This window comes from Eptesicus fuscus, chromosome 12, assembly GCF_027574615.1.
Source record: "Eptesicus fuscus isolate TK198812 chromosome 12, DD_ASM_mEF_20220401, whole genome shotgun sequence".
Lineage (NCBI taxonomy): Eukaryota > Metazoa > Chordata > Mammalia > Chiroptera > Vespertilionidae > Eptesicus > Eptesicus fuscus.
The window spans coordinates 531,085-548,883 of record NC_072484.1 but is presented as its reverse complement, the minus strand read 5'-3'; the positions used below and the strand labels follow the sequence as shown (position 1 = coordinate 548,883).

Sequence of the window (17,799 nt, the reverse complement as noted above, 5' to 3'; positions counted from 1 at the left end):
CGCACGCTCACTCTGACAAAGGTAATGTGGACGTCAGTGCCCACCTGCTCCTGCGGCTTGGACACCAGCTCCAGGAGGGACAGCCTTATGTCCCCTGGTAGTGGCTGAGGAGGGTGGTCAGCACAGGTAACCACGGGGTCATTAGAGAACCGTGAGGTCAGGGAGGATCAGAAACAGCCCCGCTCCCACTGACGGAGAAGTGAAGGGGTCCCCAACTCCGCCAGGAAAGCCCCAGCACCGCTCCCCAGCGGGGACGGGGTGCTCTTAGGCAGGTGGGGATTCAGCCTGGGGGCTCGTCTCCCAGGCCTGTCCCACTGTGTGCCCCGCGCTCTGGCCTCGTGTGCTATGGGGCGCGCGCTCCTGCATGTCCTGCAGGGGTCCAAGGGCCCAAGCCTCAAGCTCCTCAGAAATGGAGGGAACAGGGGTAAAAGCAGGCCAGGACCCGGGATTGGGGTTTGTGCTGAGTCATACCAGTCCGACAGAGGGCCCGGCTGGAGTGGGGTTCACCAAGGGAGGGGCATAGGGGCACGCCGGCTCATTCTGTGTCTGCTGCTGGAGGCCTGGCTGGTGCCCTCACCCAGAAAGGCAGCCGCCCAGAGGCCACAGGTCCCGCTCTGTAAGCAGCTCTGCTGCACCTACTAAGTATAGCCCTTGAGGCCAGGATGCTGGTCTGTGCCCGACCTGCCTCCAGCCCCAGCTCTGCCCCGTAGTTGCCTCCCCCATCCCCCAGCCCCCTGATTACTGCAGCATACTTGGGGTTTCAATGCCTCTTCCTCTGGGAAGCCCTCCCTGACTCCAGGTTGGTGAGGTCTTAACTCCTTGCTTCAGACACCTGTTCCTCTCCCCTTAAGTGCTTTTCACAGATGCTGTCAGTTTCTCAGCTGTGGCTGCCATGGAGAGGCCTCTTCCAGGTGGCCCATCGACTCCCTTTGGGCCTCACAGTGAGCACATGGCACACAGAGGCCTGCTATGTTTCGGTCTCTGTGACCTCCTGACCTATCCACTACCCCTGCTATGACTCAAGAGGCCAGGGCCTGGCCACAACTTCCTCTTCCTGCAGCGGCTCCACGGGATGGGGCTGGGAGGCACTGGGGGCTCAGCCACACACAAGGGGAAGGAGTAGCCCAGGTCAGTCCCCAGGGGCCATGCACTGCCCAAGGTCCTGGATGGCACAGGACCCGCTGGAGGCCTTGGGGACTTTGGACTTAGACTGTGGGGCCTGAGACCAGAGTTCAGAGGGCGGGGCGCACCTGCAACACCTGAACACAGCTCACGGCCATGGCCTCGTCCGAGCCGGCCTTCCAGCTTCCCTGATCCTGGCAGAGGACCCGCAGCCGGCTTCTCCCGCATCCTCCCCTTCCTCCCCACCAGTCCCTGCCACAATGCTGGACAGCCTCACAGCCCCTTTGCCACCTAAGTAAGAGGAAGGGCTACCCTCTGTGCCCCCAGACAGGCCTCAAAACACCCAGAGGTGAGAAAGCAGAGTGGCCTTTATAAAAAAATTAATGTTCAATCATATAATAGTCCAAGAAAAGATACAAAATTGGAATGTAGAGATTGGATTTGTAAAAAACTTCAGGACAGACACAGACCATCCCTGTGGGCCCTACAGCAAGGCTGGGGCTGCCCTCCTCGGCACACCATGCTCTGCAGCCCCAGCCCATGACGAGTGGGAACCATCGCCCTGAGCCCCAGGTCGGAGCCGCCTCAGGGCGGGCTCGGTGGGAGACCAGAGGCTTTCAGAGAAGGCAGGACACAAAGGCCTCCTGACACACTGGGCAGGCAGGCTGTCCTGACCTGGCCACCCGCGGAGTGGGGGTGGAGTGGGGGTGGAGTGGGGGCGGAGTGGGGGTGGTAGCATCCAGGGGAGCCACGATGGCAGCCCCGCCCACAGCCCTTGGGAGCACTGCTGTGGGAGGGGAGGTCAAGGGGAGGTGGCCTCAGGGAGGGCTGTGGGTGCAGAGAAACGGCCCTGGCTTCCAGGGAAGCCTCTCTGCCCTGAGTTTGGGTTTATTTAAAAATAGAAAATAAAGCTGAGCTCCATGGCCGCACCGTGTGGCTGGGATGGCATCCCAGACCAAAGAGCTGGGATTTCCTTCTGGACCCCAGACCTTCCCTGCGGCCCCACCCCTGGCACCACAGCGGCAGCAGACGCAGGTCAACCGGGAGGATGAGCCCCAATCTCCTCTTTCCTCTCCTCAAGTCCGTGCTCCCCCCGGGGCAAGGCAAGACTCCAGAAGGAGGCTAACGCAGGCGGCCGCTGCAACCTCGCCCAGTCGGGGCGTGGGGGCCAGGCCGGCCCGGCAATGACTCCTGAAGAAGGCACTGGGATTCCGCGGAGCGGGGCCACAGCAGCCGGCAGGGGAGGGCTTGGCCTTTTCCTGGCTGTCCTGCCAGCTTGAGGGCAGTGGACGGCGGAGGCGGGCCCTTCAGACAAGCACGGCTGGCCTCCTCTGGACCCGCACCTGGCCAGCGGGAACCAGGCTCCGCTGGGCCTCACAGAAGTCCAGGAGTCTGCGCCACAGAGGGCAGCATCGAAGCAGGAGGTGGTCTCCTGCAAGAGGGAGGCGTCAGCGCTGGCCCCGCCCCGGCAGCAGCCTTGCCCAGCCACACCCAGCCCGCCCCAGCAGCTCTCACCGACGAGGCAGAGCCCCTCCTGGGCCCGGGTGATGGCCACATTCACTTGGTTGGGGTCCACAACGAAGCCCAGGAACCTCTTCAGCCAGCTCTTCGTTGGCCGCTGGTCCAAGTCGCTCTCTGGGCAGGAACGGACGGTGCTGACCAGCACATAGCGCCACTCACTCCCTGGGGACCAGGGGCACAGTGAGGCCCACTTCCTGCCCCGGAGGCCCAGGAGCCCTGCCCAAGGCCGGCCCCCAGCCTCACCCTGGCTCTTGGTGATGGAGCACACTGCCACCCCGGTGACACCCTGACGCACGAGGCCCTTGCTGATCTCGGCAGCCTGCGCGTTGTAGGGCGTGAGGATGGCGATGTCCTTGGGGTTCACTGTCCTGTCCAGGGTCAGCTGTTTGGCGATGCGAACCTGAAGGACCGAGGGGGTGCTAGTGGAGCAGGCCCTGGTGCCTCCCCGCCGCCCTGGCACCCGGGCCTCGCTGTTTCCTCAGCTCCTCTGCCTCCTCCTCCAGGAAGCCCTCCTGACCAAGGGGCACCACCTGGCACTCACCACCTCCGCCACCTCCTCCAGGTTGGCCTTGGAGTTCTCGTTCCCTTCATCTGTGGACACCAACAGGCTCTGCTCGTGACCCTGCACATGGCCAAAGATGACAGGGCAGCTCTCCTTGTCGGCATGGCCCAGGACGCTGGGCGGCCGCCGCAGGCCCGGCCAGGTCTTCAGCTTCCTCTGGTAGAACTCCATGGAAGGGAAGCTGCAGATGCCCTCGTGCTGCGGGAAGAACATGAGCCAGGGACAGGCTGCCATCCGCCCTCCCCGGGTCCGAGAAGGCCGGGGTGGGTAGGAGGTGGGAGTGGTCGGAGGCGCGGACGCGGGGCGCTCACCATGCGGTACTGCGTGTCCAGCATGTAGGCGTCCCTGTGGTACCTCTCGAAGAGAGACCGGTCCAGCCCCAGGCTTTGCAGCTGCTCATTCTTGACCACAGGCCGCAACTGCTTGTGGTCCCCAAGAAGAACCACCTGGAGGACAGGTGTGGTTCTGAACCCCAGACCCAGAGGCACCCAGCTCGTCCGATGCTACCCCACCTCAACCTGCCCTCCATGCGCTCCCTGCATCCCAGGTGTGAGTCCCAGCGATGCCGGTCTGGCACCACCACCCGCCTCACCTTCTCAGTGTGGGAGAAGTTCACCAGGGGGATGAGGGTCTCGGGCTCCGTGGCCATGCCTGCCTCGTCGACCAAGATCTGCCGGACGTCCAGGTTCTTGAGGCTGGCCGAGGCCGCACACGAGCACGTGCAGAGGATGACGCGGTGGCGGTCCAGCTCGAACTTCCTCGCCTTCCCCAGGATCTTCTTATACCTGCGCAGGGACGCTGTCGGGTCACCCAGGGACCCCCCACGCCAGGAGACCACTCCACCGTTCCGCTGCTTACCTGGCGAGGTCCTCCTCGGGGAACACCTCCCCTCTCTGCAGCCGGGTGTCAAAGGCCTTGATGGAGGGCGCGTAGGGATTGGAGGACTGCCGGATCCGGTGGTGCAGCGTGATGGTCCTGGCGGGAGAACCCCCGTGAAGCCTCGTGTTGCCCACGGCCCAAGGCAGGACCATCAGACAGCTCAGGCCTCTCCCTTCCACCCAGAGACAGACAGACAGACAGACAGACAGACAGACACTGAGAGGCGGCACCTGAGGCTCTGATTGGGCCTCCCCTCCCGAGGGGTCTTCCTGGGCGGGCCCCTGCTGCTCACGCCCGGCACTGGGAACTCGGTGGCCTCCGCCTGCTCGCTGTACACACGGAGGGGCTTCAGCTCGGCCCTTCTGCTCAGGAGCATTCCTGGGGGCAGCCCGGGCGTGAGCGACTGTCCCTGGGCCCGCCGTCCCCGGCACAGCCCCATGGCTGACCCCGTGCACCTGCCACGACGTCCACCGACTTGTTGGAGGGGCCGCAGTACAAGATGCAGGGGCCGCCCCGCTGCCTCTCGTGGCCGGGAGCGCCCCCGGCCGGCGCCAGCTCCTCATTCCACTTGTAGAACCAGAACACGATGTGGAAGCCCACCACCGTCTTCCCGGTGCCTGCGGGCAGAGGGCAGGTGAGCCGAGCCGCCGCCGGCCTGCCCGGGCCCCTCGGCCCCAGGGCGGGTCCCACCTGGTGGGCCCTGAATGACGGTGAACTGCCTCTTCAGGGCCTCTCTGACAGCCCCGTTCTGGCTGGGGTTCAGCTTGTGGCGGCCTCCGGGGATGTCAAAGGCCTGTCGCTCCAGAAACCTGCTGGGGATTCCTGAGGAAGGAGCCGGGCTCCCTGAGCTCTGGCGCAGGGCGGGCTGGGGCAGGAAGAAGGGGCAGGAAAGCCGGGGGGCCCCCACCTACCTCTGCGGAGGGGCTGCTGGCCAGGAAAGTGTCGGGGAGCGTGGCGGGGCGGGTGTCGGGGCAGGGGGATGGGGTGGCCCAGGGCGATGTTGATGACCAGCTGGGACGCGTCCTTCAGCCCACGCACGGCTTCTTCCTTGCGGCTGGGGCGTGTGGGGGCGGAGACGGACACTGGAACTTCAACTGGCCTCTCCCAGGGAGGGACCTCGGCCCCACAGGCCACCCCCTCCCGGAAGAGCGAGTCCAAGGAGCTTTCACCCGCCCGCCCGCCAGCCTCTCCCCGGCCTCCGGCCCTGGGAAGCCACTCACAGGTCAGGCAGCTGCTTGGGCAGCACCTCAATGGTGAACGGGGCACCGGGCCGCAGCACCTCTTCTGGAACCTTCTCCATGGCCATGTGGTGGATGAAGAAGTGCACCTGCTTGTCAGCCGCCTGCCGGTCGGCCCGGCCCTCTGGATTCGTGTCCCAGTCCTCTGTCAGCCCGTGGGCCACCCAGGTGTAGGTGTCCGGGTCGATGCTCAGGGTGGGGCCCAGGCTGCTGGGCCCAGGGGGCGGCTGGCCAGGGCTGGCTTCGGGGTCTGGCACCCCGGCATCGGGCACAGCCCGAAGCCCCTCAAGCCGGATGCAGAGGTAGCAGTGCCCGAAGCTGATGTCGATGCTGTGCTCCCGGAGGAAGGCGGCCTCCAGGCAGAAGCTGCCCTGGAGCTGCCCCTGCTCGGTCCGCTCCGTGTCCCAGGCGATGTACACGTGCTGCAGTGTGATGGCGTCGCTCTCGGCCACGGCGCTAGTGGCCGACTCCAGGGAGCAAAACGGCTCCCACATGAGGCAGTAGTCCTCCACGCTGCGGCAACGGTCCCGCCCGGCCTGCGGCACACGGCCCGAGAAGCAGTCACCTGCTCTCTCCACGTGCTCCAGGCACAGGCTGAAGCCCGGGGCCACGAGCCACAGCTGCAGGGCTGGCGCCAGGATCCCCCGATGCAGCGTGGCGCTGAGCTGCACCTTCAGCGTGTCCCCGCTGCCCAGCTCCCGGGCCACCTCCACAAAGTGGCCACAGCGGCTGCGTGACACCTGCCCCAGCTCCCGCTGCGGCGGCCCGGCACTGCCCTGCTCCCGCACACGGGCAGCCACCTCCGGCCAGCGCTGCTCCTCCACCAGCTCCAGCAGCTGCTGCCACAGGGCGGCGTCCACGGGCCAGGTGTGCGGGTCCAGCAGGGCGCCTGGCAGTGGAGGACATGGCCCATTCGCCAGCACCGAGTAGACACGGCGCCGCCACTCAAGCCGCAGGCCCAGGCGGCTCACCAGGCGGTGCGGGTGCTCCGCCAGCTGCAGGGAGCGGTAGTAAACAGGGCAGGGGTCCGGCAGAGTCTCCCGGTTGGCCGGGAAGAGCAGCTTGAAGCAGCGGGCACCCAATTCCACATCCACCACAAAGCCCAGCTTCTGGCGCGGCTGGGCCTTGAGCTGCGAGGCCAGGTGCAGGCTGTAGGCCCGGCGCTGGTAGCTCTGGGCACGTGCGTGCTGGCGGCTGAAGTCTTGGCAGAGCCCGTTGATGTCTCTGGCAGAGTAGGCGGAGCCCCCGTGGCCCAGTGCCAGCAGAATCTGCCGCTGCAGCACCACATCCAGGTACCTGCGGATGGGCGAGGTGGCCCAGGTGTACCAGTCCACCTGCAGCGAGTAGTGGCTGGCCAGTTGCCGCTCACCCTGGCTGGAGCGGCCGAAGACGGAGCGGCCCAGGGCCTTGCGGAAGTCCAGGCCCGCGGCAGCCAGCGAGGGGTGCATGTCGTCCGTGGTGATGAGGTCAGCCAGCAGGCCGAAGTCCTGGGCGTGGGCGGCAAGCTGGATGTGCCTCCAGAGGGAAGCCAGCAGGTGGAGCTGCTTAAGGGAGGTGCCGCGCCCCTGCAGGTGGTGTCTCAGGTGAAGCGATAAAGGCACCAGCTCTCCATGCTTCTCGCTCACGGCTTCAAGCTGGTGGCCGCTGGGCGTGGGCTGCCACCGCAGCGGTGTGGTCGTCCGGGTGCGCTCACTGCCCACCAGGAACTCGGCCACCAGGCTGTTGAACTGGATCATGTACTCTTTGACCATGGCGTGGGCCGCACGGAAGCCCAGCGCGCTGTCCTCGTCAGGCTGCTCATAATGCCAATCCGCCTGCAAACGGTGTCGGCGCAGCACCCGGGCAAAGTGGCACGCAGCCAGGATGCAGGCATCCACGGAGTCCAGGCGGGCGGGCAGCTCCAGGGTGGCCCCCAGCTGCCCCCTGATCACCTGCTCAGCTTCCTCGTAGGACAGCTGGCGGTCGGAGCGGATCACAGAGGGCGCAAAGCGCAGGCTCTTGAGCTGGTCGCTGCCCTTCTCGAAGGTGAGGAAGAGAGAGATGGCGAAGCGGTCCTTGCCTGGGAGGAGGCTGAGCACGTCCTGACAGAGGCCAGCAGGCAGCATGGGCGTCGGCTCCCGGTTGGGGGCATAGAATGCGGTGCCCCGTCTTCGGGCCTCCACGTCCAGCGCCCCGTCCCTGGGCACGAAGCTGGCCACGTCGGCGATGTGCACAGCCACTTCGTACCTGGGGCCCAAGTCCCGCACACTGAGGGCGTCGTCAAGGTTGCGGGCACCCTGGGGGTCCACGGTGAAGGTCAGGAAGCTGCGGCAGTCGTCCCGGCAACCTGGCGCCTGGCCGAGCTCTGCGCAGTATCTCTGCAGCGCCTTGGAGACCACAGCTGGGTCTGACGAGGGCTCCCTGAGGCCGTACTCCAGGTCCAGCACTCGGAGGCCCCGCTCCCAGGTGGTGGCCTCGGGGAGCACCTCCAGCACTATGCCCAGCGGGTAGTAGAAGCGCTCCCGCCAGACCACAATGCGCACCCAGAAGAGCCGGCGGCGCCTGGCCTGGGCCGTGAGCTGCTCGTGCCCCACCCTCTGCACGCGGCCCTGCAGGAAGCAGTGGACGGGCACCTGCAGGGGGTCCTTCAGGTCGGCCACAAAGATCTTGGTCACAGAGCCGTCGATGGGGGTCATGATGCGCGGGTCCCACTCATCCATGCGGCACACGAACACCAGATCGCTGCGCCGCCTCTTCAGCACGCCCAGCACGCGGCCCTGCGGCCGCCCCGACAGGCCCCTTTCGCCGCCGAGGACCCTGACCAGCACCTCGTCCCCGCTGAAGGCCATCCCACAGTTCAGGCGGCCCCGGAGCTGAATGGGGCCGGGCGCCGTGTCATCCAGCGGCACGGCCGTCGCCCGCTCGAAGGTCTCCTGCACGAAGGCACATCTGTGGTGCAGCTGGGGCTCCGAGCGCAGCAGCTTCCGCAGTGCGTCCGGCGGCAGGTTCACGTACTGCCGGGCCTGCTGTGGGGACGCAGGCCTGGCCATGGTGTCCAGCAGCCCGTCCTCCCGCACGGTCACCGTCACGTTCCGGCTCTCGTCCAGCAGCTCCTGCAGGATGGAGTCGTCGGCGCCAAGCTCCCCGTCGGAGGGCCAAAAGTCAGACTCGGGGTCCTCGGGGTCCTCGCTCTCCGTGGCCGCCGGCCCTGCCACCACGACGGCCGGGTTCCCTGGTGGCACTCCATCCTCACTTGCTAGGCACCCCCTGGACACAGACCCTGAAGCTGTGTCCCCAGCCTCTGCGTTCTTTGTGGCCACGTCCCCAACCACTGAGGTGCTGGCCGGGGATCCACCCTCCTCGGCCTCGGCCAAGGCCGCACGCTCTGTGGCCGGGGCTCCTGCTGCCCCCGCCACTGAGACCGTGTCCCCAGCCACCGCTGCCACAGACCCCTCTGCCGGCGGGGCTGCGGGCCGCTGGCAACGGGCCCAGCGCTGCCTCTGGGCCACGGCCTGCTCGATGTGCTCCAGCGACAAGCCCTCGGGGTAGACGCTGCGATGCTCCACGCACTGGCGGATGAAGCTCTTCCAGAGCTTGCTGCAGGCCCCGAAGGAGCAGAGGGCCACTGCGTCCCCCACCGCGACCACCTGGGACTGGGCGCGGGTCAGGATGGTGTTGAGCACACGGGCGTCCGTGAAGAACTCCAGGGCAGGCGCGCCCGGGCTCTGCAGGCTCTGGTGGTTGTGGACGGTACTCAGCACCACCACCCGGAACTCCCGGCCTGTGGGAGGGGCACGGTCAGGCCGGGCTGGGGGAGCAGCCCCGCCTCAGCCCGCCTCACCCTTACCCCTGACCACCCACCTGGCAGGATCTCAAAGCTGCCCACAGACACCTGGCCCAGGTCCCTCCGCCTCAGCTCCTGCCTCAGCACACTCACCTGGAGACACAACCACATCAGCAGGCCGAGGGCACAAGGAGGGCCCCCAACGACCACGCCCAGCACCTGGTGCCAAGCACGGGGAGATGAGTCCTCAGCCCTCTACAGAAGGGGATACTGAGGCTGTGAAGACCACAAGGGGAGGCCACGTCCTGTGGGCAGTGGGTGAGCTGCCCCACGACTGGGCTTACCTGGGCACCGTGGGACACCACACAGATGTGCCTCTGCTCGCGGCGGCCCCAGCAGTGGGGCCAGGCGCCATAGAACTCCTGCACCTGCTCGGCGACCTGGAGGACCTCGGCGGCGTTGAGCCAGGATGTCAGGGACAGGTCACGCTCGGGGTTGCCCGCCACGTGGCAGAACATGAGCGGGTAGTGCCGAGGGTGGCGCGGGACCTTGCCGCGGGCGTGGATGGGCGTGCCCTTGGCCATGTAGAAGTGATGCGAGACGAAGGTGATGATGGCCTCCGTGGAACGGTAGTTCTCGTGGAAGATGATGCGACTGCGCTGGGCAGCCTCGTGTGTCTGCTGCTGGTAGAACTGAAACAGACGATACAGCAGCGTGTGGCCGGCCGCCTGTGCCCTGGCCACACTGAAGAGCCGGGGCGTGACCTGCATGTGGTCCCCGGCCAGCACCACGCGGGTGCCTGGCAGGGCGTAGCGCAGTGGGGTGAGCGCCTCGCACTCCAGCATCTGGGCGGCCTCATCGATGAGGATGTGTGAGAAAAAGCCAGCAGGCACCCTGAGCTCGCGGGCCTGCGAGGTGGTGGCCACCACGATGCGGTGCTGCTCCAGCTCGGCGCGCGTGGGCGGGCGGAAGGCCCGGCGGTCCTCCGTCAGGCAGCAGTACTGCAACGTGGCTGCGTCCGTCTGGCTCGGCGGGCGGTCCGTGTACATCACCCGCAGGGGCGTGGCCTCGGGGTGGCCGCTGCTCACGTAGCTGTGGAAATGCTCCTGGATGTAGATGTCGGCCGCGCTGAGGGGGGAAGCGCACAAGGGGCCTCAACAGCTGTTTGCTAAAAGTGCCTTCTGTGCGCCTGGCCCTGCCTGGATGCCAGGGCTTCACGTGAAGCAGACTGACCTGTGACCTGTGGCCTGCCCCGACGGAGCTTACATCTGCATTTCACTTAAAAGCGACAGTGGAACTTGCCCCAGAAAGTGCTGGTGGGCCCTGCCTTGTCCTACCCACACCCCCCGCCCCCGCATCCAGAGCCTCTGCAGGGGCACCCACAGCCCCACACCCAGACCCAACCCCCAGGGCACCGGAACTGTGCCTGAAGCACAGACGTCCCCCGTCCCTTTCAGCCCAGGACTGACGGTCTATCAGGGAGAATCCCAAAGATGGAAGCGACTGGGACTCACCCCACGGGTGCACTGGGCAGCCCAGCCCAGGCTCCACGCCGCCAATGGCCAGACCGCCCGGGCACATTCGTTCTAGCCGCTCAGGCCTCCAGTGAGCCTGAGCACCAGCCCGAGCTAGGCCTGGGGTCCCGCTTTTTCTCTTGGAGTCACACCACCTCAGCAGCACTCACCCGGCCCAGGCAGCAGGGGGCGGACCGCGGCTCTGGGCTCACCTGTTGGTGTGTGTGCAGATGAGCACCTTGGTGTGGGGCTGTCGGATGACCTCCAGGGAGGCCATGGCCAGTGTGTAGGTCTTGCCTGTGCCAAAAGGGCCGTAGATAAGCAGCGGGGCCACAGGCCGCGTGCCCCCAGGGCTGCTGCTCGCGATGAACTGCACCGCCAGCTTCTGTTTGTGGTTGCCGTGCAGCGCAGGCGGGCTGGGATGCAGGCGGGGCAGGGCGCAGGCCGGCAGGTCGGGCACCACCAGACGCTCCTCAGGCAGTGCGTCCACCGCCTCGTGCCAGAGGCGGAAGGTCATCGGGTCAACCTGGAACTGCACCTCCAGCAGAGGGCTGGCCTCAGGCCGCAAGCCCAGGGCCGCACAGCAGTGGGCGGGGAGCAGCAGCCAGCGCGCCTGCTCCCCGCCGGCCCGGGTCTCCAGCCGCACCTCGAACACCGTGTTGTCAGGTGGGGGCACAGGGGCCACGAGCGCCGTGCTGACCGCCCGGCCCAGCAGGAAGCCCTGGTCCGTGTCTGGTGTCAGGGAGGCGGGGATGGGGACCTCGGCGTAGAGGGCTCCCGGTGGCGGGAAGAGCATGCCCAGGGCTGGCGTCTGCAATGAGGTTTTCAGGGACACGGGGCCCCGGAGGTTCAGCCTAGTGGGGAGGATGTGGGTCAGCTGACCAAGGCCACCTCTTTGCAGCCGGCATCCCAGCACCCGCCCACACACGCCGCCCCCCGTACTTGGCCACCAGCTGCTGCTGCGTAGCCTCCTCCTCATACAGGAACTGGTGCAGCCTCTGCCGGTAGTTGGCGCAGGACAGGGGGCCCGGGGCCGGGCCGCCGTGGCGGAACTCTAGGGCCAGCGCTGGCACCTTGTACTTGGCCATCAAGGCTGCCTGCTCCGCGGTGCGCTCCACACCAGGAACCACGTGGCGGTTGCCAGTGTGCCAGCGCTCCAGCTCCTCGTGGCGGCCGGGTGCTGGCGTCCCCGCCGGCCGGCGCTCCTGGCCCAGCTGCAGCTCCAGCCTCCGCAGCAGGGCCGGCCTGCGGCCAAAGTCGAAGACCACCCACTGCTCGAAAGTGCCGAAGGAGGTGCCCTGCACACACACGGCCACCTGGTACCCGGCCGGGCGGCCGGGCAGCCGGAAGCGCTCCCCCTGTGCGTACACCCGGCCCAGCGGGAGGCGGGGGGCCACCAGCGAGAAGTCTGCTCCCGGCTCCTGCTTGAGCAGGGCCACGTGTTGCAACGGATCCTGGGGAGAAACCGGATGGTGAGGTGGCCCGAGAGGCCCTCCCACCCGCCAAGGTCCAGGCTGACCCAGACCCCCGCCCCAGCGCTGCGCTTCCTGCTGTGACCCCAGCCGGTGCTCAGCCGCCTCTCCAAACCGCAGTTCCCCGCACGGTAGGTCACAGAAGCGGCCCAGGAGGCCTGTGCGTGCTGAGCGAGGGAAGGCAGCATGGGATGCGCAGTCACGGTCGTAACCGGCCCAGCCCCTTGCTCTCTGCCCGACACTCCACAAAATAACCCCACGACCCCGGGCCCAGAGACCCCTCACACACACACGGGGACGTGGTGCAGGGCAGTGGCTCCAGGCCCCGGCCGACTCAGGGCCATGCGGACCCTCACCTCAGAGTGGACAACGAACGTCCAGCTGTGCTGAATCTTCCTCTCCTGGGCCTGATGCACCAGGGGCTGGTGGCAGGTGACGGACACACCGTCGACAGTCTCGGCCAACTGCACAGGGAAGCCAGGCCATCAGCAGGGTGGCCCTGGCCCCTGCCCAGCCTGGCCCACTCACGAGGCCCCACTCACCACCAGGACCTCCCTGCTGCTGCTCTGGTACTCGGCCAGCAGCCGCTCTCGGTAGGACACCAGCCCCTCCTGCCAGGCCGCCCGCTCCCGCAGCTCCGCCGTCCGCACCCGCCGCGTCCACTCCTGCAGCTCCTGCTCTGAATGTGCCTTGGTGCAGATGTCCCCATACTCACAGAGGCTGGGCCTGGGGGGAGGTCAGCAGGCCGCCGGGGTGAGACCCCTCAGCCTAAAAGAGGCCTGTGTGGGGAGCAGGAGTGGATTCCAGGCTGGGGCGGGGCGGGGGCAGGGACCTCCTCCAACCTGTCCACTACTGTGCCCGCAGGACAAGGCCAGCAGAAGCCACCTCCACGGACCTCCTTGCCCACCTGAGGTGGACGAAGTGCCAGCCAGTCACACCGAGGGCACAAGGAGCTCCTGGTTCTGGCTGAAGGTGGGTCATCCCCCTCCCCACCCCCCGCCCACAGGCCCTACCTGGGGCAGAGCTCAAAGGTGGAGAGCCCGGTGGGCGGGCTCCGGTACTCCCAGGCCTCGGCCTGGCCCTGGGCCACCATCTGCGCATGCTCCTGGGATGAGCAGTGGTTCTCGAAGGCCTCCTGGGAGCGGCAGGTGACCAGGCAGGCGTGGCAGTACAGCTGGAGTGCAGGAGGCTGGCGGGGGGGCGCTGTGTGCCCGTCGCCCCCGGGGGCAGGGAGTGTGAGCAGGTCCATCCGCTGGAGCCCACCCAGCTGCTCAGCCTCCCACACGGCCATCTCCACGGCACTGTGGGCGTACTGGCAGCGGGACGCCCCGTGCCGGCACGGCCGTCCGCGCCCCACGAACAGGCAGTAGGCCAGCGGCTGGCGGTACTGGGGCCGTGGCCGCACTTCCACCACCTGCTGCCGGCGGCCCTCGGAGCTCACGTGGGCCAGGAGCGAGGGGCAGGTGCCGTGCCTGGGGCAGCGGCCCTGGGCGTCCACCGGGCTGAGGTGTGGCGGGCAGTGCCGGAAGCAGTGGCAGCAGAGCAGCTGGAAGCGGCCGCCAAACTCCTCTCGGATGGTGTCAGCCGGGCTGCGCAGCTCGCCCTGGGCCCCGCCACCCTTCACCGCTGCCTTCAGCCACAGGCGGCGGACCCCGTGCTCGCGCTCGAAGGTCCAGACCAGCGCCTCCTCGGGGCTCCGGGCGAAGGTGCACTGGTTCCGGTGCCGCCGGCAGCCCAGCCCGGGGCGGTAGTAGCGGCAGACCTCGTACCGCGCGGGCCGCGGGAAGCCGGGCCGGCGGTCCACCTTGCGCCAGACCCTGCTCTTGGCAGCTCGCTTGGCGCGGGCCAGCAGGATCTCACAGGGGCAGCGGTGCTCCACGGGGCGCAGGAGGTAGGTGCTCTCGTTGAGGCGCTGGGTGCAGCGGGCGCAGCCCAGACACAGGTCCACCTGGGCGCACAGCCTGGCCAGAGAAGGCTCCTTGGTGGCCGTGGGGCCGGTGGGCAATGGGCCAGCCCCGGGGGACACCATCGCTACGGCTGGCCTGGCCCTGCGGGGTGGCGGGGTGGCGTCCGGGGCGCAGGGCTCCGCTGGTCCTCTGGGGCGACTGGCTCTTGAGGAGAAGTGTGGGACAGGAGCAAAGAGCCAGGTCAGGCTGAGGGCAGGGCTCGGACACACCCCCTCCCCTCAGCAAGGTGCCGGGAGGCGGAGCCGGGAGTTCTGGGCAGGACGGGAGCAGAGGGTGGTTAGGCCCCCGGAAGCTGGGCCCACTGACCTTGACCCAGCCCCGACCCACCCTCTCTGAAGGGTCTCTCGGCCCTGCTCAGGAGCCAGCCGGCTGGTCTGGGGACGTGCCCCCCACATGTGTCTGGAGGGGGCCTGGCTTCCTCCCCTCGGGGCAGAGCCTTGTGGGGCGGGGCAAGGGGCTGCCCAGGCAGCACAGTCGGCATCAGCGCCAGAAGGAGGGGGTTCCCCGGGGTTCCCCGGGGTTCCCCGGGACGCTCAGTCAGAAAGGGGAACCGGCTCTGCAAACGCCGCTGCTCCCGGAGAGCACTTCCCAGGGCGGCGGGTGAGGAAAGGGTCTCCAGGAGGAAGTGCGGGGTCAGAGCAGAAGGGGCTGGTGGAGACCCCCAAACGGGACGGGTGTTCAGAAGCAGGGCCCGGGAGCGGGTCAGGACGAGACCAAAGGGTTGGGAACTTGGGGTCCAGAGATGCCCCTCCCCCCAGGCGCAGGGCGATGAGGCTGCGCTGCGGGGGGCAGGGGTCTCCAGAGTCCCCGTCTCCACGGCTGCCTCGGGGTCGCGGGGCACCGGCCCCCCGCCCACCAGCGCCGCCTCCCCCCATCCCAGGAGCCCCCATCCCAGGAGCCCCCACCGCGCGGGGAGCTGCCCCCACAGCGCAGACCTCGCATCCCCGCACTTACCACCCTTCGGCCGCGCCCGCCGCGGGATCACTTTCGATTCTGCCCGGGGGTGACTCAAACCTCTGACGCCCGAGCGCGGAAATTACCTCACTCCCCGCCCCGCCCCCCTCCGGCGCCGCCCCGAACCGTGGCGCCCCGCCCGCGCGCCAGCGCCCCGGATTCGAACCCTGGTCCGAAGGCTGCAGCGCCCCGCCCCGAGTCCAGCGCCAGGCGGCAGGGGCGCCCAGCGGGCCGTCTGGGCTGGTCGGGGATCCCCGCGGGAGGGGCACGATCGGGGCTGGGGTGCGGCCCCCACCCACGGCCCCACCTCCGTCAGTCTGCGTCAAGGGAGACCTTCCCTCCTACCCGGGGAGGGTCCTAGTGGGGAGGCGCCTCTTACCTGGGGAGGCCCTGGTGTACCCAAGCCCTGAAAATGCACCCAAGGATGTCTGGCCGGAGGCAGGGCCTGGAAATAGAGAGCACCCCAATCTACACAGCAGGAAGGGGAGCTTAATTGCATTTGACTCCCCACAACTTTCTCTACAGGGCCCACCCTCACCCCACTTGAGAAAACGGAAACGACTGGGCAGCTCGATGTCCCCCACCTTCACCCAGGAGCGAGCCCCTTCTGAGAGCACATCCGGGCACCGTGCCCTGAACGCTGGGAAGCCGAGGGGACGGGGCCGCCTCCGGCTCTCGGCTCTCGGTGGGCACTGTGAGGACACTCCAGCAGCGCGTGCAAGTGGCCCCTGCACACAGCTCCCCCAGCCCCGTGACTGCAACCCCATGAGGGACCCCGAGCCTGAGGCACCAGCCCAGCCGCCCGGCTGTGAGATGAGACATGTTTATCCCTGTTTCACGCACCCAGCTCTGAGGAGCTCTCTCACTGCAACAGGTCACTGAGGCAGCAACACTGTCCCTCCACGATGACGTGCCTCGGTGCTGGCCCAAGGTCAGCATCCTATTGGGAGGGACAAAATGGAAGCTTCCAGTCAAGTCAGGAACTGGGCTGGGCACGCCATTCGCAATCACGCCAGTGGCCTCCTTACACATAGTTTTAGAACAAAATAGAAAAAAACCTTTGTAAATACTAGCAGCAACGAAAGACCCAGGAATAAGCTGAACAAGAAATACGCAAGAAACCAGAAATGTTCCCGAGAGGCACCATGATCCCTGGGGTGGAGGAGTGAAAGGAGACCTAACGTTACACAAAGATGGCGATTCTTCCTAGAGAGAAACAGAAACAAAGACCCTAAAAGTTATTTTGAACCACAGAAGACCCCAAACAGCCAAAGCAATCATGAGAAAGAACAAAGCTGCAGGCAACACACTGCCCGATTTCAAGCTATAAACTAAGTTACAGTAATCAAACCACATCGGCATCGAACAGGCACACGGGACAGTGGGACAGGCACGAGAGCCCAGATATGAACTCATACATATATGGTCAACTAATTTTTGTTGTTATTGTTAATCCTCACCCAAGGATATTTTTTCCATTGATATTTAGAGAGAGTGGAAGGGAGGGGGAGAGAGAGGAGAGAGAGAGAGAGAGAGAGATACATCAATGTGAGAGAGATACATCAATTGGTTGCCTCCCCCACACCCGGGGCCAGGGATTGAATCTGCAACCCAGATATGTGCCCTTGGTCTGGAATTGAACCTGAGACCTTTTGGTGCAACCACTGAGCAACACTGGCCAGGGCTTGTCAACTGAGTTTTGACAAGGGTGCCGAGAACACATGATGGGAAAGGACAGTGTCTTCAATAAACTGTGTCTGTGTTGGGGGTGGGGGGGACTGGATACCCACAAGCGAAAGACTGAAATGGGACCGCTGACTGACACACCACTCACAAACCTACTCAAAACGGACCAAAGCCCGGCTGTAAGACCCCAAACCGGAAGGCTCCTAGGAGAAAGCAGGCGCAGGTCCTTCATGTGATCTGGCCATGAGTCCTCGGATATGACACCGAAGCCCAGGCAGTGAGAACAGAAAGGAGCAGTGAGACCACATCGGACCAAAGAGCTTCTGCACAGAAAGGAGCCGTCAGGAAATGGAAAGGGCACCTCCAGAGTGGAAACCACACACCCTGTATCCACTAAGCAGTTAACGTCCAAACTGTGTAAAGAATTCACACCACTCAATAGTAAAAACAAATAATCCAATTTCAATTGGCAAAAATCTGAAGACATTTTTCCAAAGAGGACATGCATGGCCAGCAGGTGCATGAACATATGCTCAACGTCACTAATCATCAGGAGAAAAGCAAATCAAAGCCACAGTGAGAGCCCCCTCCCCCCTGCCTGAGGGCTGTCTCCCAAAGACCAGCCCTGGCCATCCTGGCTCCGCTGACTGGAGCCTCGTCCCGCACTCCGTTCCCGGCCAGGATACATCCCAGGTTATGGGTTTGATTCCCAGTCAGGGTGCGAACAGGAGGCAACCTATTGTTGTTTCTCTCTTCCTTCTTCTCTCTAAAATCAATTTTTAAAAAACTCCTAAAATGAAAGGACAAAAATAACAAGTGCTGGTGAGGATGTGGAGAAAAGGGCGCCCTCGTGCACTGTTGATGGGCATGCAGATCGGACAGACACTGTAGGAAGCTGTAGGGAGGTTCCTAAAAAAATTAAAAATAAAACTACCTTAGGACCCAGCAATCCCACTTGTGAGTATTTATCTGAATGAAATTAAACCAGGATCTCTGAGATACTGCACCTCCACATTCCCTGCAGCATTATTCACAGTAGCCAACATATGGAAGCGGCGTCGATAGCTGAATGAATAAAAAGATGCTAATGCCCTGGCCGGTGGTGCTCAGTGGTTAGACTG

General features: G+C 65.6%; 1 protein-coding gene across 1 annotated transcript; it reads right to left on the bottom strand.

Annotated features, from left to right (window-relative positions):
• Positions 1-1,472: 1,472 nt before the first annotated feature.
• Positions 1,473-14,124, bottom strand: HELZ2 (helicase with zinc finger 2). Its single transcript, XM_028133542.2, has 19 exons — positions 13,085-14,124; positions 12,614-12,797; positions 12,428-12,535; positions 11,542-12,053; positions 10,812-11,453; positions 9,430-10,213; positions 9,163-9,238; positions 5,305-9,082; positions 4,996-5,138; positions 4,775-4,906; positions 4,540-4,701; positions 4,315-4,462; positions 4,064-4,180; positions 3,798-3,990; positions 3,517-3,651; positions 3,185-3,403; positions 2,887-3,043; positions 2,638-2,805; positions 1,473-2,554 (listed from the first exon to the last, which is right to left on the bottom strand). Exons 1-19 carry the CDS (start codon positions 14,098-14,100, stop codon positions 2,430-2,432), a joined length of 8,799 nt encoding a protein of 2,932 aa, XP_027989343.2. The 5' UTR covers positions 14,101-14,124; the 3' UTR covers positions 1,473-2,429.
• Positions 14,125-17,799: the final 3,675 nt, after the last annotated feature.